This window comes from Brachycentrus maculatus, unplaced genomic scaffold, assembly GCF_059751285.1.
Source record: "Brachycentrus maculatus isolate JH-2025_06_01 unplaced genomic scaffold, ASM5975128v1 h1tg000297l, whole genome shotgun sequence".
NCBI lineage: Eukaryota > Metazoa > Arthropoda > Insecta > Trichoptera > Brachycentridae > Brachycentrus > Brachycentrus maculatus.
In genome coordinates this window covers 1,622,491-1,637,536 of record NW_028281048.1, presented here as the reverse complement: position 1 = coordinate 1,637,536, position 15,046 = coordinate 1,622,491, and the positions used below count along the sequence as shown (strand labels likewise).

The following is a 15,046-nucleotide window of genomic DNA, read 5'->3' as shown; positions in this document are numbered from 1 at the left end:
AGAATATCGTTTTTATATTAATTTCAAGTACCTATATTTTGGGGGCAATTTTTTGAGGAAAAATTCGTCTTATAGTCCATTAAATACGGTGTATGTAATATTATTGACTCAATTATAATTTTAAAAAAAGTGTTTTTTATTTTATTATTATTTATTATCGTAGCGTATGAATTACTATTCCACTTTCTTTTCAGATATTTACAGGAAGTACAGTATTAGATAATTTTAATTATAAAAATTTAATAAACGAAATAACATAATTTGTTACTTTCCTGTCAACGGACTTTAAAATGTTCTTGTGAAATAGCAAAGCAAAAGCTTCTAGAAGGAATTAGTAGGTGCTAATAATTCGCTGCGCGGAGTCAAGTAGAACTAGGAAGTTGTAAACAGTCTTTTTTCATTATTATTCTTTCGTTCAAGACAAACAAAATTAAATATTGATCAACTAATATCTCACAACGGTCATTTGTGGTTTTAGTGCTTACTTTATCAACAAAACTTAATATTGTAAAATACGTTTTTTAACCGCTATTGGAAAGTGTTCTCTTCGACTTACACATAACAAACGAACGTAGCAAATACCCTGTTTTTTATTGATTGCGGAATATTCACACTTGTGGCAAATATTATTACAACACAACCTAAATAAAGTGTATTTTTAAATAAAAATCAAAACTTAAATAGTTTGTCATCATATAAACATATTGATATAATGTGGTTTGCGGATAAAGAGGACGATGAATATTCTCTCCAGAAAAACGGTTTCTCGGGAAGGTAAGACGATTCAAATTTAAAAAAAAGTAATTAGACTATTTGAATCAAAATCAAACTCTGATAATGGCAAATATTGAAATGTAAAATGCAATGTTTTTTATGCATCAATTATTTACAATTAACATAGCTCTTCACAATTTCTTAATGAAATATAAGCCAGATAAGCAACGTACTTCACATTTCAAAATCGAAAATAAACCGCTGAGTATTATTGTGAGTGAGTCGTTCGCGAACGAAGCAGTTCTTTGTACCGGGTCACAGATGTGACCGTATAAGTCGATAAACTTACTGCACGATTATCAGTTTTTCAGCACTATATGCACTCTCATTTCACCACCCGTTTTGTAGTTTTACTAATTACAAAATAAATCATATTTCATAAGTTGTATTTAACGTTTCAATTGAGTATTCAAAGATCCGGAACCATAGAACAAAAATACATAGATACATGCATAGTTGTTTTTTCCAATACATACTTGAAAATTCAAATGAATGTGGGGGTGTTTATATTATGGCTATGCAGATATTAATACGCAGCACCGATTCATCATCTTTATTTATTACTGTGACCCTTATCTGTACATAAATGGCGCATAGGGCACCGCATCGGTTAAATGCCGTGTTAACTTTGTCACTATTTACATAAAGACAAGGTGATAAGTCATGCACTCCCAATTCTTGGATATATTCTTCTTCTCTAACCCTTATCCGCATCTAATAGTGCATAGGGCACTGCATCGTATAGAAGCGTTATCTTGATCGTTCAATACACGACGAACAGGTGATCAGCCTTCCGCTTCAAGTACCAGTCCAGGGTCATATTAAATAAATATTATCCTGAAAAATCACATATTTATCTTGACCCTCTTGAGAATCGAACCCGGGACCTCCAGCATGGTAGCCTAACGCGCTAACCACTACACTACGGAGGCAGAAAAACTTGGATATGTTTTGTATGAGTCTCTTGAGAAGAACCCTCCGGTTTCTGTACATATGTAGAGCAATTCATTCAAACTTGACAGAAAAATGTCCCATACTCATAAATATAATGGTAGGGACTGACCGGAGCCATTTCGTCGTAACGTAACACGTTACGTTACGAGCATTCGTATAGTCAGTACAGGGAGCCGAGAGCTCCATCCAAAACGCTAGCCGCGGGCGAGATTACGAGCTTATGTTACAACGAAATGCTCCGGTCAGTCCCCACCTCAAGAGATTTTTTTTAAAATAACAACTTCTAAATTGTCTATAGCTTTAATGAGCTTGTGCACTACACAGAATTTTACCGTCCGGCAGTCCGGTTTTGAAAAATAAAAGCGACTATGACAGTTTAGCGTGATCAAATTTACGCACAAAGTGTTCACGCATCGATCAAGAGTACCGATCCGAAGAGAGATGGACAAAGCCACAAGCCAATCCGAGCCAATCATCGTTTTAAAACGCTAACTGAAGTGCAGGACGGTAAAATTCCGTGCAGTGGACAAACGCCCATAGGGCGTTTGTCCACTGCACTTAGCTTAGTTTGTCCACTACACGCTTTAAATAACAGGGATTTTGAGTTAACGTTTTTTGCTAGTATACCCACGGTATGTACAATATTAATGGCAAGGAGTTTGTGTTGCATTGATGAGTCTGAGTGCTGCTCGGGCGAATCGTATTCCAACTTGGTGGTATTGATTTGCCCGAGCCAAATATATATTCGATTTGTTTTTATCAACTAACCCGAGCAGTGTCAGGGTAGTCCTTTTGCGAGTTGTTTGGTGATGATTTCCTGCACCGACTTTTGTCTTTAAATTTTGACTGTTGAGTGGTTAAATATAATTTTGTAATTGGATTATTTTTTTCAGTGGCCCTGAAGAATTGATTGAAAGAGATAAGAAAAAGGATAATGATTTTTTCTATGGGATATTTTTCATTATGTTTATAAACTTTATAATTGCGAGTTCGATCCTTGTCTTGTCGTACAAGAGCCAAACTTATTATAATTTTAAATATGCTCGTAATTAACACTTTCTAATACTTTGTCAGCGCTATTTAAAGAATAAAATTAAATATTTAATTAACAGATTGTTTTATTTGATTAAGAAAAAAGTTAATTAAAAATTTTATTTTCAGTCACTGTAATTTAGTGCGTGAGAAAAATTGGATTTGATGCACATATATTTGTACATATTTTTTCATTCTGGTATGATTGTTGTAATTTCGCAATATTTATTTATAAGTATTCAATAAATACATTCTTTATAATAAAATGCAGACGTATGTTTCAGTAGAACGGCTCTCATCCCCCCTTTGCTGGTCCACAACTTCGGTTGATCTAACCGTGCTGTAACTGATAAAAACTGACTTTTTTACTAAAGGCAACCTTGAATTTTTATGTGTGTGTATTTATTGTATGTATTATTACATTACTTACTTCAGCCTTCTTCTTGTGTCCAGTATTGAACAAAGGCCTCCCTCTTGGACTTCCACAGCTCTCTGTTGAACACGACTCTCTTCTAGTGCAGGCCGGCCACTTTTTTAATGTCATCGGATCATCTTGTCTGGAGCCTACCCACGCTACTGCGTCCTGTTCTAGGCCTCCAGTCAAGCACCTCTTTCGTCCATCTATCCTCAGACATACGTACCACTTGACTCGCCCAATTCCACTGTTGTTCGCGATTCTTTGAGCCACATCTGTTGCCTTGGTCTTTTCCCTTATCCAAACATTAGTTTTTCGGTCCCTAAAGGATATGTTTCTACTAACGGTACTGGAACACTGATGATTAGGAAGACGGAAACGCGCAAATGAAGGCAATCATTTATTTTCCGAAAATCACAAAATTATCAAGGCGAGAAGAGCAAAGCGACGCCAACAAATTGAGTGAAGCATGACGTTTCACTTCTTTACAGTACTGAGTATAAACACAAAGGAAACATGTCACCAAACCGATCAAATAATACTCAGTACTGAAATTCAAAAGACAAAGAGCGAGCGCGACGTATATATGTTTGAATTTTAATCTTATCTGGGCACACAAAAATTTGCCCTCCACCCTTAATATACGATTTGAAAAGAGTTGCATGTGGTGGGGACAATATTGTAAACAAAATAAAAGTCGATGATCTGCGTCTCTTTGTTCTTCTCGCATACATTTATGAATACATTTTAATACACAAATTCTTATAAAAAAATGCACAAATTTGGAAGGAACAGCATCCTTCTTTTATATGATATTATTATATTGCTCTTTTTCAATAATAACACCTTTTGTCAGGTTTATAGCAATATTGTTGATTTTGAGAACGATACATAAAATAATTTTTGAGTTCAGCTATTGCTTATTTCACTGTAAATCCGTATTTTTCTGTATTTTTTTTGCCTTCCAATCATACCTTAGACCCAAAGGTGACGAATTAGATAGGTTCTAGTATATTATTTTTTGAAATCTCATCAAAGATGAAGAAGAATATGGAAGTCTGGGCATTTAAGGGGCTGACGACCGTCATAGGCTGGTAGTGATAAATTTACACACGTGTAATATTCACCAATTCTACCCATTATTGACAACCACACGATGCAAAATCTTGGAACTTCTATATATATGAACCAATTTCGAAACGTTGTTCTTCAATCATTAGAACTTCACTAGAGACATCTATTGGTGAAATGAAAGAGTTTCTGCTCAATAAAAAAAAATTATCTCGCCAATAGATGTCTCTAGTGAAGTTCTAATGATTCAAGAACAACATTTCGAAATCGGTTCATATATATAGAACTTCCAAGAATTTGAGTAGTGTGGTTGTCAATAATGTGTAGAATTGGTGAATGTTACACATGTGTTAAGTGATCACTTAAACCAGCCTATGACGGTTGTCAGCCCTGTAAATGCCCAGACATTCATATTCTTCTTCATCTTTGATGAGATGTCAAAAAATAATATGAAAATAACTCCTATAATTGGAGATGAAACAGATTTTGTGAACAAGTATTTGGACATGCTCAAAATGTTGTAGGTTCTACTATAATTATATAGAAAACTAATAAAAAAATACCACTTTTAATGTTTTTATGCAAATATTTTTCTTTTCTTTCAGTTTGACAGACCAAAACGCTGCTGATAATTCAGCGCAAAAACCAATGGGTTTATCAAAAGAGAAGACCAAGTCGGACTACGATTTTAGTTCTCCGGGAAACAGGCACATCATGGGATACACTGGCTTTATTCCTGGCATAATGTACAAGTACGGGACTTCTTACGACAGAGCTGCCGACGATAGCATGTCCGAGTTCAGTGACAGGCAGGAAGAGTATGCGAGGAACCGTTCCCGGAGCAATTCGGAGATTAAATTTCATCATGTTGACCAAGTCGACAAGTCACCGGCACAATATGGAAAAAAAACGTTTCAAGGTAAGGACTCTAGCTTGAGATAAAAAATACTGAGCATTCCAATTACTAACAGTCTCCTTATCATTCATCGTTTACTTTGTGTAATACCACTTTAATGAACACTAATTCGTGACTACCGATTTCGGAATAATCATTCCATCATCAGGTCAATAAAATAGAATTATTACAGTTTGACATTTATACAAAAATAATATTAGAAAGAGAGAATATTTTTATTTTTTTTATTTTTACAAATGTCTAACCGTAATAATTTTATTTTAATGGCCTGATGATGGAATGATTATTCCGTAGTCGGTAGTCAGAATTAGTGTTTATTAACCTGTCCGGGAGTATGGCCGTACATGTACGGCCATACCAAACTTTTCTCAAAGGAGTTTGGACGTACATGTACGGCCGATACAAAATATGATTTATGACACGATTTATATCAAAACATGTTAAAAACATGATTTATCGATATTTCGATAATTTTGATATAAATCATGTTTACTGGGGTAAATATCTTTGTTTATTCAAGAAAACATGTTGCTTATAGCATCGACTATAATATAAAAATTTAAAAGTAAAAAAAAAAAAACAAAAACAAATTCACTCCTCAGATACAGTTTTGTCCGGAGAAACTCACACCCAGACAGGTTAAAGTGGTATTACACAAAGTGAATGATAAATGATAAGGATAGTGTTATATTACCATAAAGTAAAGTTAAGAATGCTTTTAATATACAAAATATATTCCCATAACTTTCTATTTATTCGTTAGCATCTTTTATCATCCCGAATTTCTATATCCTTGCAAGTTGAATGGCAAGTCCGAGAATGTATTATTTATAAACATGATAATTTCTTTAATTACATTTTTGTAAAATACTTCTTCAAGGACACTTCTAGTACAGTAAGTCATGTACACGAGAAAACCAATAACTAGCAAACTTTTAAAAATATAAACATCCTTGTGAAATTAAAAAATAACATCCATTTAAAAAAAATATTAACAAGTAATAAATAATAGTAACCATAAATTTTCCTCTTCCTCTGCTCCTATTTCTAACTACATTTGCCTCATTAATTTGTTTTACTGGTTTTTCCTCACTCATTCGTTCCACATGTCCAAACAATCTCAATACAACTTTCTAAATTTTATCGATAATGCGCATCTCAGCCTTGCATTCATTCCTGAATTCACCATTTGTATATCTATCATATATCGTTTTGACGGACGTGGATCTGAAAGATCGTATTTTTACTGCGTTCAGTTTGCTTTCACCCTTCTTTTACCAACTCCACATTTCTTTCTGTACATTAGTGCAGTGTTGGAGGTGCTGCACCCTTAATTGAAGAAAAAAAACACAGATTTTTCAAATTCAAAACATAGGTGCTTATATATATAAACATAGGTGCACAAAATGAACAATACCATTATAACTTGATTTTCACATTATAAAAAAAAAAACAAAATAATGCACATTTCGCAATGATGTCACGTTATGACAATACATTTAGTACATTTGTTATGACTTATTTGAAGTCCCATCCCAGTAAAAAAAAATGTATGATGCAGAGTTGGTATATTGTTTGAGCTCTTGCGTTATTACTATTGCTAGATTGATATATTCCTTTCAAATAATATACTAGATCTATTGAATAAATGAATATATGGTACGTTGTATCATTTTTCATAATATCGTATAATAATTCGGGTGTGTGTTTTGACCTCTGCCGAACCCCCCGGGGGTTCGATCAAACCTATGCTAAGAACCACTGCAATAGTGTTATAATGTATCCAATTATTGTTTTCAGATAGCCATTCAAGAACTTCCAGATATCCACCGATTGTCGGTTACACAGGGCACATCTCTCATATGCAGGATTCCATGGGCCATGGCTTTCAGGAATCTGCCATGAATGCTTTGGAAATTAACGAGAAAGAGAGCCATCTTCAAAATGGTTCAGTCAAAGATAAAGGGGAGTGGTCCGGTGACTATTATGAGACGGTGGAACAAAATGACACTTGCAAACAGTTGGAGAATGAGCTGGAAGCCATCGAAAGGGAAAAGGAAGAGGCTTTGAAAAAAGAAAGGGAAGTTGAGCAGAGACAAGAGACCAAGCAAGCTCTAGAGAAGGCTACAGATGAGAGCGTTGAAGAGTACCGCAGGGGAATACACACTGGGCGGAGAATGTTTTACTGAAAAACTTTCACAGGTTAATTAAATTCAGTACTTATTTTTACTTTTCTATGTTATAAGTATATTAATAATATTAACGCTTTATGGGCCTGATGGTATTTGTATGGCTAGTCTCGGTAGTCCATAAATTTTTGTGCAAAATTAAAGGAATTACAGCATTTTGAGTGTGTCCAAATTTTTCTTCAGAAATCAAGAACAGAAGAGTGTTTCCACATGGGAGCTATATTTTTTTTACATTCATATTTCCAAACTTTCAAACTTCAAACATGAAATTTGAGTAGCGTGGTTGTCAATCATGTGTAGAATGGTGAATTTTACATGTCTATAAAGTGATCACTGAAACCAGCCTATTACATGTCGTAAGCCCTGTAAATACCTAAACATCCATGTAATAGAATTATATCTTGTTGTCCATATATTCAAAGGATATTCTGAAGACTTTGTTTGTGCCGCCACTCATCCTGAAAAATATAAATAAAATTCCCAAAGTATTACAATACTCATATCTTAACACGGAAATTTATGAATACATGCATAAAAAACACAAGTAGAGAACACATTTTATAAAATGAAAGCAACTTAGTACATTTCACAGTAAAATTACTAAAAAATTTAAGATGTAATATTAGAAAACTGCCAACCGTGTATCAGAGATATTTGTCATTTTGGTCAATCTCTTATAATATTTCATTTTAAAAACTGTTATACACATGAGTTATATAAAATTATGTATTTCTGTGGATTTGTCTCAATTCCTTTTTTGTTTTCAGATGGTGATTGAAAGAGTGCCTCAACAAAATTATCAATTTATTCACAAATTCTTCTCACACATTAAAATCTCTTTTTGTTACACCAATGCCATAATTTGTCTTATCAAATTACTGCTGAATTATTAATTAACGCCTTTGTATTCTAATTTTGTATATCACCTTAAACTCTGATAAGTGATATACAGTGAAACCTATACCTATCGTTTTTAAAGGGACGTATTGAAATAAACTATGAGTTCGGAGTTAAGAGTTCAATACACAAGGAGATACAATTAAGTAAAGATACCGTCCTCCCAATCTGCATTACCATTAGTAGGTTAAATTTCTAAGAAGAATACATGTTTTAAATATAAATAAATGTCAAAAATATACAAAACTGAACCGAACCATAAAAATATTAAAGTTTATTACATTGTAAATAATTTGTGATTGACATTTATTTTTATACTGTTTTATTTTCGTAAGTCAGTATATTTTCAGCTCTATAATTTTTTTTTATCAGTTATGGAATGTGTGCAGTAGAAAGTTGTCATTCTTTCAAAGAGTGTGCATGCTTCTAAAAATGAAGGTACAGCGGCTTCACTTCATCAATATCAACCTCTTCTACTGTATCCATCAACCTTGCGTCACACAAGCTTTTGATATTTTCTGTCTCACACGTCGAATGTAACAAATTTGAGAAGAATGTAATAAAACACAGACAAAATATATTAAATATGCAGCACAATTCAAACTATTAATGCGGTGAAATGGTGATAGAGAAACAATCAATGCAATCTATTTTGTATGAAATGAATTCGGGGTAGAAGAAATAAACGACATATCCAGGAAAACGATTATTCAAGGAATGATAGATAAAGGTTTCACTGTATTTAGATACAATGTATCAAATAAAAATACTTGGTATTATTATTTTGTTGCTCTTTTATTGATTTTTAACAAATCAAATATTTTTCCTAAATTACTTACGATTTTTAATTCTATTGTTAATTGTTTCTGTTTATATAATTGCTTTCTTAACTCTATTAAGGTGTAATAACATGTAAACGTTTTAGTGAAGTGTTCAATAAAAAGACACAAATTTACTAATTTTAATTAAGATTAAAACTTATTTTGATTATAATTGTTTTATTTCACAAGTTATAATTCTATATTTTTAAAGCACTGGGTACAAAACACACTTCAACTTGTCACACTTGTAAACATTTAATTGGCTCAGGTTATCATTGATGAGGATGTTTGGATTGTTTTCTTGGGATTTACTTGTTAATATTTACTTTTTTGTTATAACTCATTATCCACTAGCTCAAATTCTCCCTCATTCTCTTTTCTGTTATAAATGATTCATTTTAAAAAATGGAGTGGAAACGCGCTTATTTTCATGTATTAAAAGGTAAATATCTACCTCGGTGTAGTGGAGGGTGTATTTAGCTGCCATGCCGAAGGTCCCGGGTTAGATCAACGCCGATCTACTCGGTCTTCTTTTTCAGCTTGGTGTAGGCCTTGTGGCCTGTTTTTAAGATAGATTAACCTCCTGCGATGTTGATTCCCAGCTATTAATCTCCTCTTTGGTGTTCTGCCCGGGAGCCGTTTATCTTGGATTTGGCCGTGCACTGCGATGTGGGGGAGTCTGGGTGGTTCCATTCTCTATCTACTCGGTATTGGCTTGATTCCCACGGGAGTCAAAATAAATGATTATGATTTTTTTTTAAACTGATGTTACTGAAGCGTAGGGCTGATCACCTTGCCTTCATAGGATCAATATTACGCTGCTTCGATATGATGCAGTGAACCATTGGGTGTGAATAAGGGTTAGAAGTAGAAGATATGGTAAATAACTGGGTAAGCTCTCATCCTCAGGTTGAAGTTCTTCTGTCATTGGTAACGTCACCTAGGCCATACCTTGGAATCATATTTTCTTTCTGCAGCAACCATAAATTCTTTGTTCTTCCACTAGATGTCTTTTGAGGAAGATCCACGGCGATTGCCTGGTTCTCAATATGATCCTGTTTCTTTAGCATTCCAAGAAAAACACCCTGGTGTGAATGTTAGTGTTAAAATCCAAATTATTTTACATTCTGTTTTCCTTAGTAAAAACTAGATTTCTTTTAAGACGAAATTGAACACAAAAGAAGAAAAAAACAACTGGTCTTAACCTTTTCTTCTTTTTTCCCGAATCTGCACTCGGGGAACCGCATTGGAGCTATGTGGTGTTAACTAGATCATTGATCAAATGAAGGAAAGCTGATTAGCCCTGCGCTCCAGATTTTTGAATCTAGGAGTGGAATATGTTTGATGAGATACGGATGGCGTAGGTAAGTGGAAAGATTCAGGGTGAAAGGCATTATTACTATATGACCAAGGAATTGGAGCTAAAATAGTAGGTATTGTGTAAGAAAAAAGCAGCAAAGGTCAAGAAACTCGGAGCTGTGTATCCGCATTTGTACAAGGAGTATTTATTCCTTGTGGATAAAGAGTTTACTTCTCTTGAGGATATCTTAACCACTTTACACTCGTTTTTTTTTAAAGAAATTGGTCCAAACAAATCTATTTTTTTAATTATGTACTCATAATTTTGAAACAACATATTTTTGTATGAAGATATCAGATGTGATCGAGCGCGGACATAACGCCAAGTGAACGCGCTCACAGGTGAGACCACGGATCTAACGTGAAAGACAATTCACGCTCACCAGTGAGTGCGCGAGTGTAAAGCGGTTAAAGGACTCATAGGGCGTTTGTGCACTACCAGTCCAGTTTTGAAAAATGAAAGTGACCACGACAGTTTAGCGTGATCGAATTTACGCGCATGTTCATGCACCGATCCGAAGAAAGATGGACAAAACCACAAGCCAATCATCGTTTTAAAACGCTAACGGACATGCCGGATGGTAAATACACCCATACGCCCTTACAGAACTTTGTCATTCTAGTTTTCCCTAGTCATAATAAAATATCAAAAATATCTCATTAGTGAAAAATAAGTTTTTTGACTAGGTAATAAGGAAGTCAGAATTTACAGGGTTTGCGCCTTACTATTGTCTGGCTCAACTGAATTCTTTAAACACTATTCTTCATCTTTCTGCAAATGAGAACAAATATATTTACTTTTTTTTCAAACCTTTATTTAGTAAAGATCATTCATATACTATTTCAAAGCGCATCTGTTGAATCGGACCTGATGTACGTGCGATTCTTCTCGATCCGTGAGGGTTAAAATCAGTATTTGTGTAGACAAACTGAGTATTTCGTAAATAATAGGTATGAGTGAGAAACAATATTATTTATTAACTGTGTTTTTAACGTATTGTCATGACAGCGCCTTTCAAATTCACGTTAGGCAATACGCTTAACGCATTAAAATATATTACGACTACCGATATTACGATATATTACGATTACCGATATTCAGATTTGAAAAAACTAACTAACCACCACACCGCTTCTACGTAGGAGTAGGCAGAGAGAATAGAACGCCTCACCAATCTGTCTTTCCAAACAATTTTCGCCTCTTGTATGTAATCGATGTCCTGGGTATTACAGAAAAAATAACATAAACTACTTTGTTCATTCTGCCCCTCAACCGCACCCGATGGTGCATAGCGCATTGCATCAGTTGACAAAATGTTTACTCAATTATTAATTATATTAAGGCAGTGTACAGTCTTGCGCTTCAGGTACCAGTTCAAGGTATAAAAAAACATTAAAATGAAAAATTAGACTACTAGGAATTGAATCCCGGACCTCCAGCAAAATGGTCTAACCACCAAACTACAGAGGCAGGCTAAACGGCATAGTTTAGATAACTTTGAGTAGTTCTGGATTTTAAATCTTGGTGTTTTTAAACTAGTTGTCGGTCCGTATTATCAGGAAACATGTCGCCGAAAGAAAAAAATAGCAACGAACTTTTATTTTTTGGCCAAATAGAAGTAATATGTTTTATCCAGATTTGTGAACAAAGATTTGGAGACTCCCAAAATGTTGTGAATTATAAAGTTAATGTTACGTAGTTAAAACGATAACTTACGCATGGAGTAAACGCCCTGGGATCTTTGCACCAAATAATTATATATTTATAAATTTTCTGAGTAATAATAATAATAATAAACCCTTATCCACACCCCAATGGTGCATAGGGCACTGCTTCATATGAACACAGTGTTATCTTGATAGTTTACACACGAAGGAAAGGTAATCAGCCCTCCGCTTCAGGTACCAGTCCAGGGTAATATGGAATAAATATTACAGTGAAAAAATCACTTATATTTATTTGACCCCCCTGGGAATCGAACTTTCCGAGTAAAGTATTGAAAAATCTGCTTTAATGATAAAATATCAGCAAAAAAAAAGCATTAGTTGAACAAACAAAATTAGACAACATGTCAACGTTAAAATGTCCACAAAAATAAGCATTAGTTAAATTAACAAAAGTAGACAACATAAATTCAGGTATACAAATACACTACACAAAAATTTAAAATGGGATTTGCAAACTGAAAATATTACAAACTGAAACTAAAATCCAACCGGAATCCAAGAAGAAAGCGCGCGGCGATATAAAATATCGAATACAAATGTATTGTTCAGGCATATTTCTGATAAAGCGGAGTTTAACTCTTCGAATACAGTAACTGCAAATAAAAAAGTTATACCTCTGCCGATCGCGCTGTTTTATAACGTCAGCGACCGCTGCCGCGAGTAGACGTGCTCTAGAAAGTGCCAATGACCGCTTGAAATCCGATTCACGTAGTGTGCACGAGTGAAAATCATATTTGCATTCGACAAAAGTGAATTCATAAAAGAGAGCGCCCTCGCGCCGTGTTTTTAATTATAATAAAATGATCTCGCCGTAGATAAAGTATTATTTTGTTGTAATTTCGAGTGAAATTTTTCGATACGATTCGAATAGCGCGCGGAAAATGTGGGTTGACGTCAGTAAACAAGAACGACAGAATTACATGTCGCAAACTAATGGATGTCTGATGCCGGGGTGAGTTTATTTTATTACGTTTATTTTATTCATATTTTATTATATACTTGTCCAAGTGTATTTTATATTTTTACCAACATTAAGTATAGTCGAATGAGATAGAAATATATATTTTTAAATATATTTTAATAAGCGATAATTTATTTACGTTTACTTTCTACAACGCATACCTAACTAAATAGCGAGTGTTTTTGCCTAGAATTTTCACTCATGAAATTATATTAATATTTTCAATATTATTAATATTTAAAGCGTTTACTTTGTGGTTAGTCATTTTTAGTAGTTTGTGTAGTTTTAAGTTATGTAGTTACAAGTGTGTGAATAGTGCTATGGTAGTGACGTGTAGTATTATTTGCATATTGTTGTAGTGATTGTCCTGACGGAGAGACGGTACGTCTCGAAACCGGTAAGCAAAAAATATCGGTGAGTGGTAATATACTAATATTACTAACATTTTTGCAGAAGTCGTAGCTAGATTTCAGAGTCACTTGGACGTTATTTAATTTTAAAAAGATCCTACAAAATTTCTTTTGTAGATATTTATTTCTGAAAGAAAAATTCGCGAGTTACTTTGGTTATGTGTCCAATTTACTATGTAAAATACTGATAAATTATTTGCATTCGGTTACTGTTAATAATATAAAATTTTATTTTTCTGACTGAAAATTAACCTGCGTGTTTATTTTTTGTGAGAATTTCCGGTGTTACGTGTTTATACATGTTTAAAAAAACATTCCCGAATTTTTTTTTTGACGCAAATAAAATATCCAATATGCATCCATTACATTAATTTATTAGTAGTGTTACTATAACTGACCTAACAACGTATAAATTAAGTTATATTTACGGGAAGAATGTCAAATGTCTTTTTGACCTTCTTTTTTTCCCTAATTTACTCATTCCCCGAATTTCATCCGGTATTCATTGCGTGTGCAGTAATGGCTTTTATTCGTAATTTTATTACACTCTTATTAAATTCCGGACAGTAATTCACGACAACTGATTATTCATTATGGAAACGTAGGAATTAAAAATATATATAATGCTTTCCCGTTTTGACATTATTCGATAGCATTTTGAAAGTATATTTATTAATTTGATTTTTGTAGTACTTACTGCAATGGTCATTAGATGCCCTTATAATACAAGAAGATGTAATTAATATTAAAAAATCTGATCTAACATTTTTTGATCATCATCTATGTTGAAATGTCAAAAACTGTAAAAATTACTCCTATGTTGGATACATTCAAAATGTTGGATTTATGATTATACACTTTATTTTAATTTATTTGTTTTATTTATATTTATATATATATATATATATATATATATATATATATATATATATATATATATATATATATATATATATATATATATATATATATATATATATATATATATATATATATATATATATATATATATATATATATATATATATATATATATATATATATATATATATATATATATATATATATATATATATATATATATATATATATGTATATACAGTAGTCGAGGCACATACAGATATAATATTGACATACAGATAGTTATACAGCACTTTAGGTAGATGCGGATAGGGTCAAAGCAGAAGAATATATGATTTGATTTAAGATAAACTTATTTTATGACAGCAACAGAAAAAACGAAAGTTACAACAGTTGGTGCCCACGTTAGGCACTGAAGAATGTTACTAATTGTATTATATTTATTCCGAATGAGAATCTCAACCAGTAGCTGGCTGTCATGCTTAAAACTGTAATTTAATGTATAATCCGTCAGAAGGCAGACGTTGGAGTTTTAAGTGATTTTCCCTAACCACGTGGTAGCCATTTTTTTATTGTTATCTCTTTTGTTTAGAAGCAGAAAAATACACGGAGATAAAAACAGACAAAAGTATTTTAATTTAGTATATATATGGTCAAA

At 33.1% G+C, this 15,046-nt stretch overlaps 2 protein-coding genes across 2 annotated transcripts in view; both read left to right on the top strand.

The window, feature by feature from the left end:
* Positions 1–333: 333 nt before the first annotated feature.
* LOC148304957 (uncharacterized) lies at positions 334–9,249 on the top strand. The gene is made up of 4 exons (XM_088267470.1): positions 334–774; positions 4,852–5,165; positions 6,963–7,364; positions 8,119–9,249. Exons 1-3 carry the CDS (start codon positions 713–715, stop codon positions 7,349–7,351), a joined length of 765 nt encoding a protein of 254 aa, XP_088123596.1. The 5' UTR covers positions 334–712; the 3' UTR covers positions 7,352–7,364; positions 8,119–9,249.
* A 3,542-nt stretch (positions 9,250–12,791) lies between these two features.
* LOC148304956 (ciliary microtubule inner protein 2B-like) overlaps positions 12,792–15,046 on the top strand; it is a 36,689-nt gene continuing 34,434 nt past the window's right edge. The window contains exon 1 of the mRNA XM_088267516.1: positions 12,792–13,108. Coding sequence (XP_088123642.1) covers positions 13,038–13,108 — 71 coding nt within the window. The 5' untranslated portion in view covers positions 12,792–13,037. The remainder of the gene's footprint in view (positions 13,109–15,046) is intronic.

Excerpts from the sequence above, each read along its gene's own strand:
- LOC148304957 (XM_088267470.1), top strand. The coding sequence starts at position 713 with ATGTGGTTTGCGGATAAAGAGGACGATGAATATTCTCTCCAGAAAAAC. Across the intron at positions 775-4,851 it reads AAAAACGGTTTCTCGGGAAG|TTTGACAGACCAAAACGCTG; the intron begins GTAAGACGATTC and ends CTTTTCTTTCAG. Across the intron at positions 5,166-6,962 it reads TGGAAAAAAAACGTTTCAAG|ATAGCCATTCAAGAACTTCC; the intron begins GTAAGGACTCTA and ends TATTGTTTTCAG.